At 54.7% G+C, this 15,878-nt stretch overlaps 5 protein-coding genes and 1 non-coding gene across 6 annotated transcripts; 4 read left to right on the plus strand and 2 right to left on the minus strand.

Annotated features, from left to right (window-relative positions):
• Window positions 1-1,749: 1,749 nt before the first annotated feature.
• Window positions 1,750-1,823, plus strand: VTN31DRAFT_t65. The gene has a single exon. It is a non-coding gene; the product is annotated as a tRNA-Asn (tRNA).
• Window positions 1,824-2,957: 1,134 nt separating this feature from the next.
• On the plus strand, window positions 2,958-3,458 carry VTN31DRAFT_6207 (uncharacterized protein; the record flags this gene model as incomplete). The annotated part of the gene is made up of 1 exon (XM_069406792.1): window positions 2,958-3,458. One exon carries the CDS (start codon window positions 2,958-2,960, stop codon window positions 3,456-3,458), a length of 501 nt encoding a protein of 166 aa, XP_069259289.1.
• A 574-nt stretch (window positions 3,459-4,032) lies between these two features.
• On the plus strand, window positions 4,033-5,055 carry VTN31DRAFT_6208 (uncharacterized protein; the record flags this gene model as incomplete). Its single annotated transcript, XM_069406793.1, has 1 exon — window positions 4,033-5,055. One exon carries the CDS (start codon window positions 4,033-4,035, stop codon window positions 5,053-5,055), a length of 1,023 nt encoding a protein of 340 aa, XP_069259290.1.
• A 1,117-nt stretch (window positions 5,056-6,172) lies between these two features.
• VTN31DRAFT_6209 (uncharacterized protein) lies at window positions 6,173-8,224 on the minus strand (the record flags this gene model as incomplete). The annotated part of the gene is made up of 2 exons (XM_069406794.1): window positions 6,173-7,906; window positions 8,138-8,224. 2 exons carry the CDS (start codon window positions 8,222-8,224, stop codon window positions 6,173-6,175), a joined length of 1,821 nt encoding a protein of 606 aa, XP_069259291.1.
• A 545-nt stretch (window positions 8,225-8,769) lies between these two features.
• Window positions 8,770-11,992, minus strand: VTN31DRAFT_6210 (uncharacterized protein; the record flags this gene model as incomplete). Its single annotated transcript, XM_069406796.1, has 3 exons — window positions 8,770-10,709; window positions 10,757-11,384; window positions 11,450-11,992. 3 exons carry the CDS (start codon window positions 11,990-11,992, stop codon window positions 8,770-8,772), a joined length of 3,111 nt encoding a protein of 1,036 aa, XP_069259292.1.
• A 990-nt stretch (window positions 11,993-12,982) lies between these two features.
• Window positions 12,983-15,145, plus strand: VTN31DRAFT_6211 (uncharacterized protein; the record flags this gene model as incomplete). Its single annotated transcript, XM_069406797.1, has 2 exons — window positions 12,983-13,191; window positions 13,255-15,145. The coding sequence occupies 2 exons, from the start codon at window positions 12,983-12,985 to the stop codon at window positions 15,143-15,145; spliced, it is 2,100 nt and encodes a 699-aa protein (XP_069259293.1).
• Between the last annotated feature and the right edge of the window lie 733 nt (window positions 15,146-15,878).

Consider the following 15,878-nt stretch of genomic DNA (forward strand, 5'->3'; position numbering starts at 1 on the left):
ATCATGGCGTGGGGCCCATCAATACTAATATGCAGTTTCTCGCTCGGAATTTTTCAATCATAAAGACTACCTGCGATTTAATGAAGCTACCACCCCCAGTTTACTACGGTCCACCGGGAAGAACTCCTCCTCATGGAATAACTACTAGCATCCACCACCGTAACTGACCCAGCGGGAGCACTACATCCCCCATTGTTGGGGCCCCGGCAAATCCCTCTTATTTGTCAACTTTGCTCCTAGATCATGCACAATCCATCTGCACCGGGCGTGGCATTGAGTGCGTTGGATTCCATGTGGCCACCTGCACATCTTCCAGTACTAACTTTCAACCCAGAGTATTCATGGTGAAGTGATACCACGGCTTTGTTCGTCATTCCTTTGAAAGCTGGCTGAGGCTCATACCTTCACACAATCACCGCCAGAGACTTCACTGTCACAAGATCCCCAGCCGCTGCTCTGCTCTCTGCTCTCTGCTCTCTGCTCGTTCCTTCCTATTTGGAACAACATCTGTAAGCGAGCCTATTTCTCCCCCCGTTTCCCCCTCTCTCCCTCTTCTTTTCTTTCTTTTCTTTCTTTCTCACCATTGTCCATATCATCCTTCTCGTTCGTTGACTCAGGTCTTCTCGGTGCGCTCTCTCTAAATAGATTCCCTGAAGCTCCAACACACTCTCCTCTTCCACGATGGCCGAGAAATCAGGCATCTCCGCCAACACTCTCCCCGCATTCCGGCCCGGCCAATTGCACGGCTCGGAAACCTCATCAGCCACGCAGGCAGATGGGCTCCCGCCCCACGTCGTTCCCAAGGACGATGACCAGGAGACCCGCGTGCTTGCAGCGGTCACCCATGCCGAACAAACTGAGAAGGTCGACACCTCTTTCCACGATCGCATCGAGCTCAAAGAAGAGGAGTGCTACGACCAACTCGGGTACTCCTTCCCAACCTGGAAAAAATGGACCATTCTGTCCGTCATCTTTGCGGTGCAGGTGTCCATGAACTTTAACACCTCCTTGTACTCCAATGCCCTGACGGGGATTTCGGAAGAATTCAACGTGTCCATGCAGGCCGCCCGCTGCGGGGCCATGATCTTCCTCGTCATGTACGCTTTTGGCTGCGAGCTGTGGGCCCCCTGGAGCGAGGAAATCGGCGATAGGTTTTGTCCGTAGTCACCTCTAAAATCTTTCACACTGAATAAGTAGAATGCCCCTGCAGCCCTCTAATAAGGACACGCCAGCTCCGATTCAGAAAAACAAAGAGTTCCTCCACAAACGGTGTTTCAAGTAGCATACTGAGTAAGTAAAACCATGGCTTCCCCAGGGGTCTCCGTTCCAAAGGTGATTTTCTGCTCCTTTTTCAGTTTGAGCTGTGCACTTCAACGAATCAAGACCTGCTTCATTTGTCTGTAGGGAGCTGCTGCTCAACTATTGCTCTCCCTCTGCTGCAATCTAAGGGGGTGTTTGGAAATCGGGGCCAGAGGTGGCCAAGGGCCAGCTGGTCCCGGCCTGGCCCCTAGCCTAAACCTCTAGACCGCGCTGATGACTACAGGATGTAGGTACTGTACCTACTAATCTTTGCCCAAAACGGCAAGGCTCGGTTCGTTTCAGGCCATGCGCGCGATAGCCGCTCGTCACCAGATGTCACGTGTTGTCTGCGCTTGTTGAGGTAAACATTCCGAGTCCTTGATCCTTTTTTTTCTGGCTCTGCTGAGAAGGCTCATCTCGTCCAATCTAAAATCTCCTGACACAACGCAAGTCTCTGTGGCTTAGTTGGTTAAAGCGTCCGACTGTTAATCGGGAGATCGGCAGTTCGAGCCTGCCCAGGGACGATTTTTTTCACACCTTTTTTTTTCTCTCTTTCGCTTTCGAGTGCACCATACTCCGAAGTTCGGTTTGATATGGTTGGTGAGAGTAGTTAGGAGCCTACACATAAGGGGGTACCCTGGATGTACGAGTATGTATCTAGAGTTCTTGGATATTTGAAGGGTACATACGGTATCAAGGACGGCGTACACACGTGAGGGAGCGCTTGGAAACTCGGGTTTTAGGGGCCGGGTCGGGGCTAGACCAGGGGACCCGGCCTGGGCGCCTGGCACCTGGCCCCGATTTTCCAAACACCCCTTTCGGGGCGATCCCACCAAAGGCGTTCAGAGATTTTTTCAGGTTTGGTTAGTCTTTAGACACACACAATACACACATCCCGTCACTACTACACACATACCTATACTTTCTCGTTCTAGTACACGTCATTACAATCTTTACGCTGGCCCGTAGCTGTGGATTTCACACAGTTATGAGCCCGGATTTGCTCTGAAACTGAACAACGAGGAAAAGAAGTCCACAGCATCGATTCGGATCCGAACTCATCACCACCTATCAAAATGTCGTCGAACACCACGACCAAGCTCACAGGTCCCGAGAACTGGAAGCAATGGGACGAGCGCTTCGTCTCCGAAGCCAAGGGCAAACGACTTTGGCATCTCATTGACCCAAACAGCCCGACCAAGGGCCAATTTATGCCCCCTCCGGTTAAGCCAAGGATTGAAGACTTCCCGCGGAAGGCGAAGGCTGCTCGGTCCCAGTCTAGGACCTTACATTCCAGCTCTGTTCAGTTAGCGCCACTACCTACAGAGGAAGCGTTCGAGCTGGAGGAGCAGCGCCCGGTCACCATTGCGGACTTGACTGAAACAGGTCAAAGGCTCTACAACACGCCGAGAAGACCTGCGGATTCGAAGTAAATCAGCACGCGGTCGAGTCCGATGCAATTAGCCACCTGACTAGGTGGATACGGGAAACAGTCTCACCAGACATCTACGACGTCACATGCTTCTCAAGCGACAATCTGAATGTCTCGTACACAAACCTGAAGGAGCGTGCGGGCACGCTGGAAATTGAGGACATGCACCTGGCCATGAACCGATACGAAAAGGCCCGCAAACCATTGGCGCGCCGTCCTAACGAATATGCTCGCTTGGGTCCGCGAGTGGGAGATGGCTCTCGTCAAGGCCCAAGATGCAAGAGACCCCGGTTTGCATGATTCCCGAGGCTGGTGGCTGCACTTTAAGAAGGCAGTCATGGGAGCCGGTTTTGAGTCCTGGTGCCAATCCTACTACATTAACCACCGGGAACTCATTAACAGCGGGAAGTTGAGCGCCAGGAAGCTGGCGAGGGACTTCAGCGAATTGTTTCTCGAGGATACAGACGTGACCCCTGGACGAACAATCGCACAAGGATCGTTTACCGCGAGGAAAAAACCAGCAAACCGGAAGAGATCAAGCGGGACTGCAACCGAGACGGACGAGGAAGGTTGCTCGAGACAGACTGTCGTTCCGAACAAACAAAAGCGCGGAGATGACGCATGCGAGCTATGTGAGTTGTCGAGCCACACCCTGGAAAGCTGTTATTACGCAATTCCATCCTTCTTACCGTCTGCAACCTTCGAATATCGAACAAGAGTGTGCTAGGAATCTTGGTAGTAAATCGTGCCCGGAAGAATCTTTTGGAGGAGCTGGAGTCCTTTCGAATTTTCGAACTTCGTCCATCACAGCGTTTAGCTGCGCTTCACTTCGCTTCATCGGCATTTTTCGAAACAGTTTCTCAGCCTCTTTTTCCCAAATCGATCCTTAACAATTCCACGATGTGCTGAGTACAATGGATAAATGGCGGGCCCATGGAAGGGCTTCAAACCCGGTTCGAGACTCGAGTTGACGGAGTGGCCCGACTATCTGGATGGCTACGACATGGAGATGGTGGGTGGCCTGGTGGCGCTCCGCCGGCTTCCACGCCCGGGACCCTTCACCTGTTTGCAACTGCCGCCTCGTCTCCAGAAAATGCGACAAAAACTCTTTTCTCTCCAGGAACCCATCGTGTTTGAAAGCGAGGAGGAACACCGACGGTACTGGAAATTTCTCGACAACTTCTGGAGCCCAGAATTTTTTTATGAGAGGAAGGACGGCCAGACCGTCCAGTACTACCGCTGCTTGATGTGGTCGAAATAAAAAGACGGGAATGTGGCAGCTACGTGTCCTGTACGTGCGTATGTACTTTTCTTGCAACAGGACCTCAGTCACATCCGAAAATCGAAAGCGCAAGAGGGCCGCCCGAGCAGCAATTGCGTGCCCAATGCGCCTTCAAAAAGATCTACACCTGGACGGGACGGTTACTGTCCGGCGGGGCAGCCAAGCTCAAGAGCACAATCACACATTGGATGACCTTGATGAGGAAGAGGTCAGTTCAGTGTGGAAGGATGTGCTCCGAGCAGAAGCAGCGAAAGGCTATTTAGCCACAGAACTTCATAATAATCTGCTTCGGCACCATTCAAAAGATCTTGAAGTTTCAGGTGGGAAGGCGATTGATTATGACTACGTATATAATTTCTGCCGCTCATACAAGGATAAGTTCGCCGCGCACTGCACCGATAGCAGAAGTCAGTGGGATCAGCAGAGGTATCGGGCGGCGGAATGGCTGCAGACGAATGGCTGGTATTTTCAGGAAATAATGGCCATTCGGCAGTCAGACAAGGAGATGTCATTTGGCTTGGTATTCGCTCATCCAGAACGACTGAAGTCGCTTGTCAAGGATGGGTACCTCACCGTGATGGATTCAATGCATAATACCAACAAACTGCGCTGGCATCTCTTCTCGCTGATTGTGCGAGCAGAATGTGGGAACTGGATTCCAGCTGCCCATAGTCTGACCGCGAAATTGGACAGCGATATTGTCGCGTCGGCGCTACAGCAAGTGCGATTGTGGTGTGAGGGGCATGGCGGTTGGGCGTTGAAATACATGTTAACGGACGACCCAGCAAGTACGTTTCTCCAATTTGGGATGCGATGTTATCGAGATATCTCCCCATTTGCATTTACGGGCACCCCCAGGCCGTATTCGGATCGCCCCGGGAACCAGCGGCTCTGGGGTGCCGCGAACTGGGGATTGCTAACGGGACCGCGAACTGGGCGCGGAGCTGATGGTCCCCGACTCCCTCTATCGATGGCTACCGGAGGACGTCGATGGGCTTGCTCGCGCTGTCCCGGCCTGGTCGCGGGTCGAGCTGCGGCTTGAGGGGCCAACGCTGTCATTCTCCTCGTCGGTCCCGGTGAGGTCGATGACACGGACTGGCATGTGGCTAGGCAGAGTGATCCGCTAAACTACACTGCTCGGCTAGGTAAACACTCTACGGTGATGCTCTGATGGTGATAATTTTCGGCCAGAGGGAAGGAGAGACCAAAGTTTAAAAAAAAAAAAAAAACTGCAACCGATGTAGATTGAAGCCTGTACCATTGTGGAGCCTGCGGTCTTGGCGCAAACTATCCTAAACAAAGGGACGCCATCACTAAACCGGATAAGACGTGGATTGCAGGCTCCGGCAGTACAGAGTCCTCGTACAGTACAGACATACAAAGGTAGATACTACAGTAGTACAGACTAGGTCATGGAGTAACTCCGTACTGTATTCAATTACGTAGGACATCGATGATGGAACGAACTCCCATGATCAACCTCCGTTCTGACCGCCGAGGATGTACACGTACCTGACATCTCGAGGCTACGGAGGGACATACGGAGTACGGAGTACAGTACTCAGCGGCAATTCATGATAAGAATTTCTGGATCTACAGTACAGTATTAGACCATCAGTCGACTCCGTGGGAATTCGCACAAGGCAGCAATCAATCTTGTCTGATGGATGGCCTCAGGCTAACATGGAGTCCGGAACTCCTTCCATACTGTACGGTAGAGGGTAGTTTAACCTTCGCAGAAATCACTTCTTGGATCAACTCATCGAGGTCGCAAAGCTGATCAGAGTTGACTTCTCCGCATGATGCAAGGCTTAGGTTTGATCTGGAGAAACGTAATTCAGAGTCCGTTCGTAGATGGCTGCGTCAAGTGCCCCAGATTGCGCGCTTAGATGCGTCTAGCATGGTCATCCAGCGTCAGTGACGGAGTAGTTATCAATCAATCAAACACGGTATTCCTCTGATGCCAACATATACACCTGTGATGTGAATAATGTAGAAAATGCCCTCCCAAGTCCCCAGTTGCGCCGCTAACAATGCCATCCCAATCGCCTTCGCTGAGAAAAGAATTCCGAAACCCCACCGGTCCATCACCCGACGATATAAACCTCCAAACGCCGACTCACAAACCCCGATCTTAAATTGGCAGATGAAAAGAAAAACTAATCATTCTTCGTAGCCTTTCGCTGACTCGGCCACAACTGCCCCCGACAGTTCGGTTCGCCACAGAGACACCGCATCGCGCTGGGATCGCGATCCTCGTTTGAACTGCCGCCAATGCCGCCGCTGCTAGTATTGTTGTTGTTGCTGCTGTATTCCGGGTTATAATCAAAGGTCAACTCCGTCATGGGTGGGATATCGCGGATGGCGAAGACAGCGAGGTAGTAGAGCCGGTCATCGCCGCTGCTGGTGGATGTCGGCACGATCCGGCAGTTGGGGTTGCACGAGTGGTTGATGAAGCGGGCGGGGCTGCCGAAGCGGCCTGCGTCGACAACGTAGTACTGCGGCTCTCCCTTGTCGTCGTAGTCCTGCGCGGGTAAAAAATCGAGTGCAAAGAGGTAGGACGAGCCGTTTCCGGCCTCGGCGGCGGCGTCGCCGCGCAGGTCGGCCTCTTCCCGCGTTAACACCTCGCCCAGGTAGCAGTCAATGAATTGGCCCGCGCGAATGAACTCCGGCGACCGCAGGCCGAAGCCGCGGTTGCCCGTGTGGAAGATCTCTAGCGGTGCGGTGCGGCCGTGCTGCACGAGGCGGTTCCAGCAATCGGGCCCGCAGCTGCAATTCTCGGAGCACTCGTAGATCATGGATTTCTTGTTGATAAAGTCCGGCGCGAGAACTAGTTGTCCGTCAGGCTGTCGCCGGTAAGACACGATCCGCGCATCCGAATCGACTTCGAGAGATAGGCACATGCACCGCTGCGGATCGCATTCCTCGCCGCAGTCGCATCCGGCGTTGAACCCTTCTTCGACCTTCTTCACCCCTTTGCGCAGAATGTACGAATCAATGAACTCAAAATTCGATGTCAGCCCTGCATCTCTCGACCCGATATTGGGTGCCAGCGTGACTGGAGGACCTTTTAGCCTAGCCAGTTTCCTTCTCACCTCTTCTCGCAGATTCTGTTGTCTCTGCAGAGGAGTCGACGTGATGCGTAGCGGCTGTGTAACGGGAATCACCACCGAGAAAGACCCCGGATTCGTTTTTCGCGCTCGAGGATACCGCCCCCGCTCGGCACGAATCTCATGCACATCGACGGGGAAGTCCTCGGAATTGAAACAGCTGGGATGTTGGTCGACGACGTTGCTATTTCTGCTTCTGCTTCTTCTGCTGCTCCTGCTCCCGATGCTTCTGCTCGTGGCCAGGGACTCGACACTGGGTGATCTTTCCCTGGACGGCGATCGAAGCCGCACCGTCGGGATCACCACACCAATGGCCGGTATCAAACCAGAAAGTGCGCTGCCTGATTCGACGGACGATAATTCCGACGACGGGCTCGACCCCGCCGCGGCTCCGGCCACATCATCTTCAGCATCGCCACCACTGGACTCGACCGCCGGGGACGGCACCGACGTTATGTCCGACGATTGTACGGACTCCGGGATCGATGACGGCGGAGATCCTGGCTCCTCCTCTACCCGACGGCCCGATCTCAGCGCCCAAGATCGTCGTGGTGGCACCGACTCAGAGGGTGACGGGACGACCTCCACGACGCTTTCCGAGTCCTCCAGCTCTGGCGACTGTCTTCTGTCTTCCGTCCGTTGTCGTTTGGGGGACTCGTCCCGTGCGCGCTCGTGTTGCTGCTGGGAAGTGCGCGGAACGGAGACATCGACATCATCCGAAATCGCTGAGAATGATCTCTTCTGACCAGCAGAAGGCGAGCATTCGAGAACAAAGAGCGAGTCCTGGGTGATTGTGAATGCATTAGCAAACTGGATTACAGGTACCCGACGTTCCTCCATGTACAAACAACACGCTCTATTCTGCTACATAAGCGTGCCTATCACGAAAAGTAAACCTAGAAACAGACATTCATATTGCTGCCAAACACCCTGACCATCCCTGAACGTCGCGCGCGGCGGAGTAAGAAAAAAAAAAAAAACCGAATGTTTGTGATAGGTACCCAGTGGGCTTACCTTGCATGAGTCAGCCGTTTTGCTCGGATCGACAGCGTCCGTACGTGAGTTCTTCCAAGGCGACAGCCGCTCTGAGCGAAAAAACATGGCAACGCGCGGTGACGCCGGGCTTCATTCTTTGGAGCTTTCTCCCAGGATGTCATTGCTGACGAGTAGGTCTACTCCGCAAAGAGTATGTAATTCATAGCCATCCGTTTTTGGAAATAAATGATCACGTGATCATTGGACAATCAGGATCAGGGCATTTGCTCGTCTCATATCTGCCTCTGGAGTTGAGTGCTGGTGATCCTTGTGATTTTCCATGAACAATGGTTGAATTGTGATGTATGTGATTAGGTATGACTACATGTTGACTGGCACTGTTCAGCAGGTAACAACATGTCCAGCAAACCAAAAACCCGAGACAACATTAAAGCCATGGATGGGATCAACGTAAGTCATGACAGAGGACAAGAAACAGCAGACAAACATCAACAACCGACTCGGCACGGGGAAACCGACAGCGAATAATGTACATTAGGAGATAACCCATTAAGCGTCCAGTTTCCATGAAACGGTCTCACAAACAAGGACGTAGGTGCCAGCATTAAATAGGATAGAATAGTACCTCGAACCTGGGTAACGACACTGCGTCACAGTCTCAGACCGTCGAGAATCCGCTTTGCCATCTCGCGATACTGCCACATCCCTCCCGACACCTTCTTGAACTGAATCCCGTGAAGGGAGAAGAGGGGCACTTTGACAATGACAATCTCAAATCGCAGAATGAGATTCGCTCCGGTATCGCTCTGCACATGCGTGGTCGTCTCACCAACCACGCGCTCACCCGCATTGTCACGCCAAGAGACATAATCGTCCGAGCCGTCGGAATTGGTCACGAAGCTGCGATCCGGTGGGCCCTGGTTACGGCGCGAGGATCGGCCGTGCGCGGCTCGGGTTTCCTCACGGGGAGAATCATCGTGGCCGCGCAATCCACCAAAACTAATCCTTCGTCGGTGGCTCGACACTGGGCCTTGCCGTTCGGGGCTAGGTGGTGGGACATTGACTACCCGGTCGAGGTCGATGCTGGGAACATGGCGGCAACTGAATCCACCCTTGATCTCCGTATATTCAACCCCGAGCTGCTTCAACACGCGGATGATATCCGCCCGGATGAAAGACAGGGGCTTGCTGCTGGTGGTGGACACGCTGAACAGTCCCTTGAGATAGACCGGCTTGGCTAGGTCTTCCCCGGAATTGCCCTGTTCCAACAACGCGGCACCGTCGCCATTGGACACGTCATCCTCCGGAACGGTCGCCTCTCGCGCCTCTTCACGGCGAGCCCGACGAGCCTGGATGCTCTCCCATCGGGCGTGCCCAAGAGACTTGGTTCGAACCGTGTGCGAACGACGCGCGGGGGAGTCGGAAGCCCCATCTCCGGTCCTGGGCTTGAATCTGCCGACGCTGGCATGGTCAGAGCCACTTGTGAGAGGCGGATCCTGAACCGCAGAGCCATTGTCCAACTCCGCATAGTTGCGGGCCAACAACCGAGGACGGTAGTCGGCGGAGTTGACACTCGTTGACCTGCCCAAGAACTTGGATCGTGAACCGGGATGCATGGAGGCCGGCGCGCGAAGAAGTTCTTGATTTTGGGTCGGTGTGGACGGTTGCGTATCGGCAGGTGATGCATCGGTACGCCGCGGCCGCCTCATGCTGAAACCCCGATGAAGGGGAGAGGCCATCTCTGCGGGGGGTTGAACATTGAGTGCGGGCGGGGTCTGCTGAACGGATTGCTTCTCGCGGTCTCGCTCGCGACCCCGTTCCTTTACACGGCGCGTGCTGAAGCGCCGGAGCAAACCAGCAGCGGCGCTCTCCTTCTTCACCGGCGTTTCCGGTTGTTGTTGTTGTGCTGCTGCAGTACCGTGGCTCAAGTGAAGTTTCTCAACTCCCTCGCCGATCTCCTCTTCACCGTGCGTCCTTGCACGCGGTCTGGTCCTTCCTGAAGTATCCTTGGTACCCGGGACATCATACTGATTGGTATGTGCGGCTTCTGGAGCGGGAAGATTCGGCATTTTGGAGACAGAATCTGCGGCGGGAGGATGGAAACCAGCACTGGCCGCCCGCTCCCGCTCGAGTTTCTCCTTTACCAGAAAATACACCGACACGAGGGGACTATATGCATTGATGGGATCATTCCCCAGCTGCACAGCCTCGGCCGAGGGCGTAGAGAGATTGTCACGGCTCGACGAGTTTCGGCGTCGGTAGAAATCGAACATGCCTCTCTTCTTCTCGGCAGAGGTGGCTAAGGCATTTTGCTCCCGTGCATAGTTCTCGAGGGCATACTCGTAGTCATTGGATTCCAGAGTCTTGGTCAGCTGCGCCGTGATATATTCTGGAGGTCCAAAGTCGAATCCAGTCATCCGTTCAATAACTTCTGGATCCAGGGGCAACTGAAGCGGTTCCCGGTGAGGAAGATAATTCTCAGGCGGACCATTGTACCCTTTATTCATCCACGGGTGATTCATGACCTCAGCTAGACTCGCACGTTTCTTTGGATCGGTCACAAGCATCCGAGAAATAAGGTGGCGGCACTCTACAGGTCGTTAGGAAGAGACATCCCACGGAGTAAGAAGAACTCACCGGCCGTCAGTCCTTGGGGATACTCGACTACGCCTTTCTTGATTTTGGCATGAAGCTGCGGCATACTTTGATCATCAAAAGGGACCTTCCCGCAAACAAGAACGTAAAGGACGATGCCAAAGCTCCAGACATCGACTTCGGGGCCTGTGTACTCTCGAGCCTGGAGAAGCTCAGGGGCGGCAAAGTACAGACTGCCACAGAACGTCCGCAGATGGTTGCGAGGAGAGAAAAGGTTACTCAGCCCAAAGTCGATGATCTTGATGTCGCCGGTTTTACTGATGAGGATGTTTTCAATCTTGAGGTCCCGGTGGACGATGCTGTTTCGGTGGCAATAGTCGAGAGCACTGGCAATCTGACGCGCGAATTTCCTCGCCTGCTTCTCTTTGAGCTTACCGTGTGAGATGATGTAGTCCAGCATCTGGCCGCCATTGACATATTCAAACAGCATGTACCAATGATAGTTTGTTCGGACAACATCTCGCATGCTGCAGATGTATGGATGATGGAGAAGGGAGACAATGGCGGCCTCCCGGGCGGTTCGAATTTCCTTGGAGCGATCTGCCTTCTCTTGGTCACGCCCATGACGGGCGTCTTCTGTAGAATGTCGGGGTACGATCTTGACTGCGGCCTGTTTGATGGCAAGATGCGTGTCAGTTCCCATCAGAAGAGTTTCGGGCGCTGGGATGTTCTCACCTGCTCGCCCGTCTCCAAGTTTCGGGCGATCTTCACTTTTCCCATGCTTCCGGCTCCTATTGTCTTCCCAAGTGCCCAGTTCCCTGAGGGCGTCGTAATCATCGTACGCCTCCTAGGCTGGCCAGCATTGGCCGCCTGGGCATCTGGAGGGGGAGCCGGGGTCATGTCGACGCTGTCGCGATGGGATCGGGATTGGCTGCGATGAGGTTGGGGTCGGGCGGGGTCGGCCCGATACGCCGTCTGCGGACGGTCCTGTGTGCGCTCGCGAGAATTCTCCCGGCGGGATGATGATGATGAGGGGCTGGCCAAGTTGTTCGTCTCGTGGTCGCGGCGAGCTACGTTGGCAAGGGCCGCGTGATTGGAGGGAGGGCGTCGGTCATACGGTTGCGACTGCGACGATGAACGCTGATGAGAATATGACGATGGAGGCCGCGTGGTCGTGCTTCGTGTCCTGTGCGGGAGATCGGACGACCGAGAGGAATAGGTCGATGGGCGGGCGGTGGTCGACTGGCTGCGAACGACTGTTGAGGGCGCTGAGGACATGTCGGACACGGGCGAACAAGGCGAAGTGACTCGTACACTCAGAACGTTAAGCTGTTTGCCGTCCTCCTACTCAGGGGGAAAGGAAATGACAGAAGAGGCACGGATGATGGCAGCTGAATCCCGCGCTGGATTTAGGCCTGAGCGGGCGTTGGACCGGGGTTGGGGATTGGGCTGAGAAGCGAGAGCTGGAGGCCGAGAAGGCCGCGCGGGGCGCTCTAAGAGCTTTTTATAGAGCTCCAAGCCCGGGAGGAAGCAGAAAAAGAACTGCGCGTGGACGGGGGAGTCTCAGCGAGAGAATGACCAACTCAGGGCGGACTGATCGATGGACAGGGAGCTGAAGCTGCTGAGCCCGACTGGGGACTGGGAAACGATCACGGCGACTTACCTACTATTAGGTACTCCCCAACTCGGTGTACACAATGGCGCACCGGGAATGACCCGCGTTTAGTCACCGTGGGCACAAAATGCGCGAACAGGAACGAGAGGCCTGGTCTCTAGAAGCGTGTAAGCTGGTCAAGAGGGATGGCGATCATGGCCCGAGGGGGGATCGCCGGCGGCAACCAGCCAGGACAGACTCCGACGAAGGTCGTATGTATGTAGGTATAATTATTCAACAAGCAGTCCGCGATGCCATTCAACTGGGTCGTCAAGCAGATTCACGAGATCTCCAACGGCCCTTGACTACTCTCCATGACCATCAACTCATCACTCGGAGAGCTGCTCGCGGGACAAAGAGACCGCCTGACTGCTTTCCCTCCTACTAACCTAACTCCCTTCTTCACGGGCAGCACCGGAGCGAACTGAGTCACGTGAACATGGCCGAGGTGTTGCCACGGTGGATTACGTAACATTGTACCTACTGTATCTCGCTCGCGACCTGAGCCAGTGATCATGGGCCTCGGCGATGTACCTGCATGCAGTCCGTCCAAGAGCGCACATCTCCGGCGGGCCGGAAGAGAGCTTGACAGACGCGCGTACCCAGCGGCAGCCATGTATGGAAGCAAGCGGTCACGGGCGGCCTTTGAGGCCGACCTGCAGGCCCAGCAGTCGCCATATGTCTTCTTCGGCACGCCGCTCCCGCCTCTTGATCCGAGCGTGCGCGACGATGGCTCCTACGTACCAGTGTGGAAACAGGAAGTGACCGACGAGCGGGGACGAAAGCGTCTCCATGGCGCCTTCACCGGGGGCTTCAGCGCCGGGTGAGCTTACGCCGCCCAGAGGATCAGGGACATGCAGGACTAAACATTTCTTGGTCGGGACAGGTATTTCAATACAGTGGGTTCCAAGGAAGGATGGACGCCCTCGAGCTTTGTATCAACGCGACAGAATCGCGCTAAAGACCGGATACAACAACGACCGGAGGATTTCATGGACGAGGAGGATCTTCGAGAAGCCGAAGAAGCGAAGACCTTACAAACTTCCGAGGCCTTTGCCGGCTTCCGGGTACCCGGCCAGGCATCAGCACGAGATGGCTTAATGGATCTTTTTAAAAGTGAGGGCGAGACAATGGGCGTCAAGCTAATGAAGAGGATGGGTTGGCGAGAGGGTCAAGGCGTGGGTCCAAAGGTGCGCCGCAGAGCGAACCTCGGTGACGATGGGTTTCCGGGCGAAGAGTCCGCGGAGACACACCTCTTTGCCCCTCCAAACCCTCCGATGGTGGCGTTTGTCCGGAAACTTGATCATAAGGGTCTGGGGTTTGAAGGAGAGGCGCGCCTCGGCTCAGGAGATGATAATCAGGACGACGCCGACGACGACGACAGTGCAGCGGATCCATTCTTCGGGAGATTGGCTACTCACAAGAAGCCAAAAGACAAACCGCCGGCCCGTAGGGGCGGTATTGGCGTAGGGGTGCTCAATGATACCGGCTCGGATGACGAAGATGCATATACAATGGGACCTCAAATTTCATATAACCGAACAATTGGTGGAAACAAGAAGAAGAGAAAGAAAGCCAAAGCTACCAGCGAGAACAAGCCTGCGATAGGACTGTCAAACCCGCTGCTGAGCAGTAAGCCTGTGTTTATCTCAAAGAAGAGTTCGCTCAGCAGCGTCCGAAAATGCCATGATGGGCGACTCCCTCTTGATGGGTTCGTTTTGGCAGACGCCGTGTCAAGCCTGTCGCTTACATCCGGGAAGACCTATGATCCGCCTAAAATTCCCGAGGGCTGGAAACCGTCTAGAACCGCAAGCACCGCTACACCTGGAGACTCTGGGAATTACGTGTCGACCGCCGATGCCGCAAAGGCGTCGACCCTGGATCCCAAGTCACGGGCCGAGATTTTGGGGGAAACTCCGCTTCCGGGACAGTCAATATTTGACTGGATGACACCAGAGGCTCGAGAGCGTATTGTGAAGTTGACCGGCAAGACGGATCTTCCACCAGCCTTGGGGAAGAAGGCGCCCAAGGGCTTCGAGATGTCGGAGGCGGAAAAGCGCAAGGATCTCTGGAATCTTGTCCCCAAGCTAGAAAAAGCTACTGCAGTTCAAGCATTGAACCGGGCGATTGGCGGCTGGATGCCGTACGCCGAAGATGAGAGCAAACGGGCTCGTTACCGAACATTCCTTGAAATCAGCGCGGGCCTCAAAGATGGACTCCCTGACCGTGCACCGGGGGCCTCCACCGACGACTGGGTGATGGAGATGCGGGAGTTTGCGAGGGCGGCCGAAGTATTCAAACCCATATCTGGGCTCATGGCGTCCAGGTTCACATCCGCCAGCTCTGCGCCACAGGCTACGTCTGAGACGCCCGACTCGTCGGTCTCGACGGACCAGCTGCTGAGCCGGCCGGCACCGAAGCCGGCCGATCCTGCCGAAGAAGCCGCCAAGATCGGCATGTTTGGACCGATGACGCGGAGTACCCAGCCGTTCTTTCCGACACGGCTACTGTGCAAACGGTTCAACGTCAAGCCGCCGGCTCGGGAACAGCCCGAGCAGGGAGAGTCCGGTGCGTCATCGAGACTGGCTCTTGTCTCGCAGGACGTCATGGATCAGCTCATGGCTGAGCCTGGGAGTGCAGCCGCACCCGAGGGTGGGACCGCTCGGGAGCGCGTCGTCATCGAGCCGGAGCGTAATGAAGCCCTTGAAGCCGAACGGCCCGGCGAGGCCGTGTTCAAGGCGATCTTTGGCAGCGACGAGGAGGATGAGGGTGAGTAGACTGCGGGTACAGGCTGTGTCTTGTACGTTGGCCATATTCGACAACACTCCAAGTATACAGTACAGAGATCTGTCTACTCCTAATCAGGCATCAAAGGCACGAACGCTTGGGTTAGTGTACATTCTTGCTTCCTGAAACAGGAGGGAGGTCACTCGTCCTCCCTGCAAACTGCGGGGATGAATCCCGGATCAAGGATCAAGGATCAAAGCAAAGAAACTCGCATCCTCAGTCGACTCATACTTGTAGGGTCTTTGAACACGTCAAAGTATCCCTGCTTGCAATTGATCTTGGATGACAGAGGGTCCAACCGCGAACAGTTCCGATTGGTCAATGCCCGATTCAAACCACAAAGTTGCAATCGCTGCTTTCAAATTTAACCAAGACTATTCCCTATTTGATAACTGGTTAGTTTAATTTAATTTCAGGTTCAAAAAGGGCTTAGTCACCCCAGAGGACGGCGTCATCCAATACCTACAAAAGTTAGGTAATGTGACAGGGTCAGTCAACCTGAACCATGCATGCCACTAAAGTGAGGAGCTTCTACAGTAGCCTGGTCTCCGTCTCCGCCCGCGTAACTGCTTGGGTTATCTCCGTCGTGTCTCCCGCCCCGTGTGCCTGATGGCGTTTGGCGTACGTGGATGGTGTGCGTCTTTTCCTCTGGCTTCCCGCGTGGTGGTAGTTGGCTTGAGCGCGAGGAGCAAGTGATGTCTTTGTGCCCCGGATTACTTGCCC

The sequence above is a fragment of the Thermomyces dupontii genome (genome assembly GCF_041956625.1).
Source record: "Thermomyces dupontii strain NRRL 2155 unplaced genomic scaffold VTN31scaffold_6, whole genome shotgun sequence".
Lineage (NCBI taxonomy): Eukaryota > Fungi > Ascomycota > Eurotiomycetes > Eurotiales > Trichocomaceae > Thermomyces > Thermomyces dupontii.